Source organism: Orycteropus afer, unplaced genomic scaffold (assembly GCF_000298275.1).
Source record: "Orycteropus afer afer isolate SDZICR_OR568_19922 unplaced genomic scaffold, OryAfe1.0 scaffold00002, whole genome shotgun sequence".
Taxonomy (NCBI): domain Eukaryota; kingdom Metazoa; phylum Chordata; class Mammalia; order Tubulidentata; family Orycteropodidae; genus Orycteropus; species Orycteropus afer.
Genome location: NW_006921589.1, coordinates 16,000,855 through 16,009,058, shown reverse-complemented (window position 1 = coordinate 16,009,058; position 8,204 = coordinate 16,000,855). Strand labels below are relative to the sequence as shown.

The following is an 8,204-nucleotide window of genomic DNA, read 5'->3' as shown; positions in this document are numbered from 1 at the left end:
GATGGGGGCTTGAACCAAGTATAAACAGTAATAATTATAAAGAAAAGTGGGAAAAATTGAGAAAGAGGGAAATTTTTGAGGGAGAACTGACAGAACTTAATGATGAAGGATAGTGAAGAAAAAGAGCAATCAATGACGTGGGGTTTTTTTGCTCTGAGCAACTTTGCAGTCAGTGGTACTATTTATTGTGATGAAGGTCAATGAGGCAGGAGTATGCTGAGGGGGAGATCCAGAGCCTGAACATGCCAAGTCTGAAATGCTTTTCCTTACAGTCCAAATGGAGATATCAAGTCAGCAACAAGTGCAACGTTCTATCCAATCCTCCTGCCAGTTGTGCCCATAAAAAAATCTGTTTCTAGAAACAGGACTGGGACCCCCAAGCAAAGTGCCTTCCACATGTCACCAGCCCACTTACGTCACATACTAAATTATATGCATGTATGGAGCAATCTACTTCCGTAGTGATACTGCCTTGGAAACCCAAGGAGGGGTCGCTATGAGTCGGGTCCGACTCGATGGCATATAACAACAACAACAACATGCTCAAACATCAGAATGTTTACTCACATATGACAGTCACATGCTCATTATCTTGAAATAATTTAAAAATTGATTCAAAAGAATGCATATTACCCATTTCAGAATTAAACTAAGACATTCAGTCCCTCAACAGATTTCTCCTGAACAAGAAACAGGATGAGATAAAGTCTAATCTTCTAACCCATAAGCCAAGGCTTTCACATTAGAACATGGCTAATTTCATCATCATTTTAAGAAGTAAGCTTTCTTGATTTTGAAAGACTAGATTCAAAACTAACTGGAAGGTAAAAAAAAAAAAGGTATATTTAAATTATATAAAAGACATTATTTTTCCCCCCAAGCTTAGCAAAGCTATTACTAAGCTTTGTAACCTTGGACAAATTATATTTGGGCTCTGATTCCCCTATGATTTGTAAACTAAGACAACTATAAAGATCAAAATGCTGAAGTGAGTTACTCTGAAGACTATGAAAGTTACACAAACATAAAGTACTATTATTTTCTATATAATTATATGATTACTCTCTAATAAAATAGTGATACTGAATGTATCAAACCATAATGACTTACCTACAGAAGATGTGCTCACATCCTCCTAAGCACACAGGCTCCCTCAGAATATTGGTGCTGTTTGAAAACAGGAAACATCAAGGCTTAGGTTACTGTTAGATCAACATTTCATGCCCAACATTTCATAAATCCAAGGCCCAATACTACCATATTTCTGTCTTTCTCAAAGCACCATTTAGTAAGGCCGTGACCATTTGAAAAGCTCTTACCCTCTGGTTAAATACTGCATTGCAACCCACCTGCTGCATTTCAATGGCAACTACCAAATTTGGTACAAGTTGTAACACTTTCCATAATGTAAATTCTATGAAGTAAGAGGAAGGAGCAACTTTGTTCAATCATCTCTAAGCCTCCTATGTTCAAAGCCAACCACTGCCTTCTCCTTACAACCACTAAGATGTATCTTTACCTAAGGATTCAAAGTGCAATCAGAATGACCTTGTAATGTCTAGTGCAAAGGAAGAAATTTCTGAGAGTAAAGGGATACTGGGACAACAGGCACAAACCAGGAGTGTCCCAGACAACCAAGACATCTGGTCACCTTGCCCCTAAGAACCCATAGTTTCCCATAAGGAAACATTTGTTTCTGGATATTGTTAAGTAACCATTTCTATTTCACTGATGTCTTGTGAAAAATACAGTCATTCTTTCAGCTCACAGAAAGTTGACCATTTTGTTCTTTAAGCAACTATAAACAGGAAGCATCAGGTTGGCAGTCTGTAGACTAAGATTGGAGAAGGAGACAGAAACCAAAACCTCTAATTTAGCAAAATTTCTGCTACACTTGGTAATCCTAAGAAAGTAATGGTACTTACTAATAAACATACATCAAGTCACTACACTCAGAGGAAGTGTAGAAAAGCAAACAGAGGAAGTAACACTGTTAAAAGATGAACATTTTTTGTGCTTGGTTTATTACACTAACCCTAAAGACCTTTAGGTATTTTTATCATTATCATCCGATTACCTCTGTAAACATAACACATTATCAATAAAAGTTTTCCACATTTCTTAAAGATCAAAAGTATCACACTGCACACTTTAATATATATGAACATTAAAATGAACTCAAGCTTTCAGAAAGAGTGCTAAAACAGTACACACTCACATTACTCTCAAGATACTGAAAATGGTGCTCAGTGACATTATAAAGACCATTACTTTTTTAAAACTTGCAATACCTGATCTTTCTATTACACTACATAGAACACACTGCTAGAAAAATGACTTGTGATGCACCAGTCACTTCTGTGAATCTGGCAATTAAATAACACAATCTCTTTGACACTGTACTTGGTGTTGTAATGCTGTTCATTATTTGACCTATCAAATCTACCCTCTTCTTTCCCCATCAAGAGTTGAATTCTACTTCATTATAAGCTCTGAATCTATCAATAGTGTCATCTTGCCTCCTCCTCTTCCTATCACAATACCCTTCCTCTATCTTTTACATTGTCACCCAGGCCAAATCTTCAGTTTCAGGTCACCATCCACCTTGAAAGGACTATATCCAGTCAATTAGCTCCTGGATTGCCCACAAAACCCACACTGCAGACTCAACTACTTCACAACTATCTTCACACTACCCTAAATCTGTTGGCTCCTAGACATTCACAGATGTCAACCTATAACCGTAGATAGGCCTCACAGTCTGCTCCTCCTTGCCTGCTCTCAAGTTATAAATAATCATTGCAGAAAGACACAGAGATATACAAAATTATCTCTATACATTCATTTGGTAGCTTCTTCATCTTTGTATCTCTACCAAAGTGACATATTACATGTTCCAAGAGTTAACAAATGAATAATGGCTATTCAAAACAATCCCATTAACCTTACCAGAGCTAAATGGTGTGATTCTTTTCAGCACCTGAACACATTCACACGTCTTTACCCATAATCGTATCCCCCACTCCAGGCTGGGGGAAAGATCTCCTACAGTCGTTATTTCTTCTTAAGATATGTTGGCCCTAGCTATCTGTTTGCCCCTACCTTCCATATCTTTCCTGTCCCTTAAAGAACCCTACTCTAATTTTTATAATCGCCTTCCTTTTTCCAGAAGTCCCTGGGTGGTGCAAACAGTTAACGTGGTCGGCTGCTAATCAAAAATTGGATGAACTCCACCCAGAGGTTCACTGAAAACTCTATGAACACTCTAGGGGGTTGCCATGAATCTAAGTTGACTCAACAGCAACTGGATGGTTCATCATCCACATGCATTCAAACATGCACAGGTAATCTCTAATTTCTCCTTCAACCTAAAAAATAAACAATTTTCTTTTAAGCCTTCAGCCCATCTTCCTTCTGCCTCAGCTACTTCCATTCTTATACAGATTTAAAAAAAAAAACAAATCTCACTGCCGTGGAGTTGATTCAACTCATAGCGACCCCTCCTTGGGTTTCTGAAGCAGTTTCTCTATGGAAGTATATGAACCGCCAGCCCTGTGGTTAGCAGTCAAATGCCTTAGGAACTACATCACCAGAGCTCCCCTTGTATAGATAAGAGTTCTTAAATATATGCACTATGGGGCAATCTACTTCCATAGTGATACTGCCTCGGAAAACCAAGGAAGGGTTGCTACAAGTCGGGCCAACTTGACGGGTCCGACTTTATGGCACATAACAACAACATCAACATATCAGCTAAGGAGCTCTGGTGGTGCGGTGCCTAAGGCATCTGACTGCTAACCAGAGGGTTGGGGGTTCAAACCCACCAGACACTCCTTGGAAGGAAGACAGGGCAAATCTACTTCTGTAAAGATTTACCATCATGGAAACCCAATGGGGGTTGCTATGAGCAGGAATCAACTCGACAGCAGTGGTTTGGTTGGTGGGTGGGTTTTTTTTGTATACCAGCTAACCCCATCTTCTTACCTTCCCAGCCTTAACTCCCATCACTCTACTAAAACTGATCTCCAAAGCATTTTTGGTTCTCATTCTCCCTAATCTCTTTGAAATAACACTGACCACACTACCTTTTCTGAAATCTTTCCTTCCATACCATGCACCAGACATGTAAAGGATATAAAGTTGACTTTGACATACAAACTCTTTCCTAAGGGGTTTATACCTGGGTAGTTCTTATAAACCAAATTAATATATGGCTTAAGAGAGGCACAAAATGCTAAGAATTCAAAGGAAAAGAGATGGGACCTAGTTAGGGCTTTGGCAATAGACATTGAAAGATATTCTGTATTTTAATGGCCTGATTCCATATTTCTCTTGGATCTAAATAGACTGTAACCCTTCAGACAAGAGACAATGACTTTCAATTTTTCTGAGCTTCCCAACCCACCATTACCTACCTAGCATGGCACAAAGTGAACAGCAGGATTCAATATCCTCAGTGAATGAACCAAATGGAAGACTACATACAAAAACGTATTTGTATTAACAATTCAATTTTATTCTTATCCTATTTTCAGTATGCTATACCTATATATTAGAAATAAAAACTCCAGAAGAATAAGAAAAGACATTTGCATGGTAACAAGATTTCTGCGCTTTGAAATTTCAATTACTTCTTTCCTATCTGCAGTCATAATTCTATGACTTTACATGTAGTTGATTTGGGAAGATCCGTGCAGTCAGAGGCTTATAACTTAAGAGAACTACTATGTATAAAGAGCTGTGTACTTTTTTCAAAAGTTCCTATTAATATAAAGTTTTCTTCACAAGAAGAAAAGGAAAGAAAATTCAGTTGAGGTTATCATAATGAAGCAGACCTATTTCTTAATTTAACAGCACCCTAACCTCCCATGAGATATAAAAAAAATAAAAATAATTAAAAAATAAACTAAATCCATTGCCGTCAACTCTGACCCACAGCAACCTTATAGGACAGAGTAGAACTGCCCCTTAGGGTTTCCTAGACTGTAATCCTTACAGAAGCAGACCACCACATATTTCTCCCTTGGAGTGGCTGTGGCTGGTAGGTTTGAACCACTCGACCTTTCGCTTAGCAGCCAAGCGCTTTAACCACTGTGCCACCAGGGCTCATCATGAGACACTGACTGCTACTTAATACTAAGCAAGATGGCTACTGCAGTGCTCTTACATTTTAAAGAATCCCCGAGGTATTTTTAAGTTGTGGACCAACACATTTAACACCACAACTCACAGGTTCTCTAAGTCAATTAAACAATTTGATGTGTTTATCTTTAGGAGAATTATCAACTTCATTAACAAGTGAAGGGTGTAAATAATGAAACTACATCTTATTTTGTGTAGTTATTTTGTGTATGTCACACACTAAAACACATGGGAAAAAGAGTAAGAAATCATGCCTAATTGCTTAGTGTCAACAGATGTTGAATAAATGAAATAACCCAAACAATCAAATGGATGAGCAAACTGTATTAGTGACAAATTATAAAAGACTCTCCTCTCCTATGAAACAGATAAGCCACAGAGTGTATCACATACTCCCAACTCAGAAGGGTTTTGGTTATTTTGTCTCCTGTTTTTCTTCTATTCCACTTCTTTCAAAGTAAAACAGTATCTAAGTAACTGCTGATATTCCTCTATCCTGTAACAAGGCTTCACCTCTTCCACCTAACCTTCAAAATTTGAGGTCCAAGGCTCAGCTCTGGGCATTCTTGTTTATACTCTTTCCCACTCACTTCCTCCAGAAGTGTCTCTGCAATTATCATTTATGGGCAGAGGACTCAAATTTCCACCCTCAGCCCAGAATCTGTCTGAGCTCCACACTGTATACCTACAGCTCCACATGTGATACCACACCTCTGCTAGGGGTACAGTATAAAGGATGCTCAGTGTGTCTGGTAGGTTTCTCTGGCAATTCCAAGCTCTACGTATCTACATATCTATGAGTACTCCTGTAAAGAAAACTGTGCCATGTTGTAGGTCAAGCTCTAAAGTCCCGGAGGGAAAGGGCTGTGTCTTGGATATCTGCCTTGAGACTTGAGTCACTACTGACTATGGGCAATTATCCCCAGGAACCTATTGAGGACTTCTGGAGATGCAGATGAGAATTTTTAAGCAAGTCCTTCTGGTATTTCCACTTACAAATGGCCTTTCAATGAGAACTGAAGTTCATTCGTTAATTTATCAAACACTAAGAAATTACTTATCTGACACTTATGACAGATATCCATCAAAGAATCAAAACATTTCACAAATAAATAAGAAGCCCTAATTTGAAAAAGAGGTATCTGGTGTCATGAAGAGCTTTCAGGAGAAATTGACTAAACCCTAACATCAAAGAGGGCTTCCTAGAGGAAATACCTGTAAAGACCGGGCTGAGATGGGAAAGTCACATGAAATTCTAAGCTTTCACTGGTTCCTTTAAAGCAAGGTTCTCATATACCCATCTCCACTACCTACTCCCTCTCTTGAAAATAAACATACAGGAGTAACAATTTTACTAAAACACAAAATAAATGGTACATCACTTATCTCTTTGAATAGTTATTTAGAGTTAAGAGTTCTATGAGAGCAGCAAAGAGAAAAAAATTGCATGTGGCTGATTGCTTACTTTCTGCCTCTCTGTACAGTGAATACAGAAAACCAATTTACTGTAAGATGTGAAGGAAGAAGGAAAAAAGACTAAGTAAAAAAGCAATCAAGCAATGGCAACTTTAAAGAGACTAGTAAGAGTTTTAGCTTAAAAACAACACAGGTAAACTAACCAGTTATTCAGCTCACACGCAAATATACCACTGACATGTCTGAAAGTTTATTAACTTGAAATTTAAGGCAGCTTTAAAGCCATCCTAGTATTTCTTTAGCAGAGGAAAATAATTCAAAAGAAAACATTTATTTAGTACATGCTTTGTTCCGGTAGCAGAGTGGTTAAAGCATTTAGCTAAAAACCAAAGAGACTGGTAGTTTGAACCTACCAGCCACTCCTTGAGAGAAAGATGAGGCAGTCTGCTTCTGAAAAGATAAACAGCCTTGGAAACCCCACAGGGCAGTCCTACTTTGTCCTAAAGGTCGCTATAAGTTGGTTTTTTGGGGGTCCTTGCTCCTTGGGTGGTGCAAGCAGTTAAGCACTGACAATTAACCTAAGCATTGGCGGTTCCCACCAATCCAGCAGCCCCACAGAAGACTGAGTGGTCTGTCTCTGTACAGATTAAAGACAAGAAAACTTGGCAGTGTAGTTCTGCTCTGTAACTCATGGGGCTGCCCTGAGTCAGAATCAACTTGACAGCGAGTTCTGTTGTTTTGTTTTGAACAACTTCATGAGGTAGAAACTACTACTATCTCATTTTACAGATGATGGGAGAAAAAAGCATGTTGTTGTTGTTAGGTGACACTGAGTCTTCTCCGACTCACAGAGACCCTATGTACAACAGAACGAAACACTACCTGGTCCTGTGCCAGACCCGTGATCCTTGCTGTACCTGAGCCCATCGTTGCAGCTGCTGTGTCAATCTATCTTGCTGAGGGCCTTCCCCTTTTTCGTTGACACTCCTCATTACCAAGCGTACAAAAAGCATGTTGTTGTTATGTGCCATTGCGTCGTCTCTGACTCACAGTGACCCCTCCTTGGGTTTCCAAGGTGATATCTCTAGGGAAGTAGATCACCCAATCTTCCTTCCAAGGAGTGACTGGTGGATTTGAACTGCCAACCTTCTGGTTAGTAGTCAAATGCCTTAGGCACTACACCACAAAAAGCATACAAAGGTTAAATAACATGTCCAAAAAGCACATCGCCAGGATTTGAGCTTGGGGAACAATTCTAGAATCCATGCTCTTAACCACTCAACTACGATATCTCAAAATATAAAGAGAAAATAAAATAAAATCTTGATATTCTTTCAATTAACAAGAGAAAATTCAGGGAATAAATCAAGCAAACAAACAAAAATCACCTTCTTGGAAAGTCACAAGATTATTCTTAAACGTTTTTTTCAAAGCTTGATTATAAAAGCCCTAGGGGAGGTTCCGGCAAGATGGCGGACTAGGCAGAAGGACTGCACAGACCCTCTTCAACAAAGAAAAGGGAAACCAATTGACACAAACACAGAAGATAATCTTGGACTGCTGAGCCTTGAAGGGAAGGATACAGAAGTAGACTAAACCCCAACTAGCAGAAGAATTTCCGTGAAAATACCAAAAAAGGAGACATA

The 8,204-nt window shown here is 38.8% G+C and overlaps 1 protein-coding gene across 1 annotated transcript in view; it reads right to left on the bottom strand.

Moving 5' to 3' along the window:
• The window catches only part of BARD1 (BRCA1 associated RING domain 1), a 95,914-nt gene that overhangs the window by 77,550 nt on the left and 10,160 nt on the right, over positions 1-8,204 (bottom strand). The window contains exon 2 of the mRNA XM_007959939.2: positions 1,111-1,167. Coding sequence (XP_007958130.1) covers positions 1,111-1,167 — 57 coding nt within the window. The remainder of the gene's footprint in view (positions 1-1,110; positions 1,168-8,204) is intronic.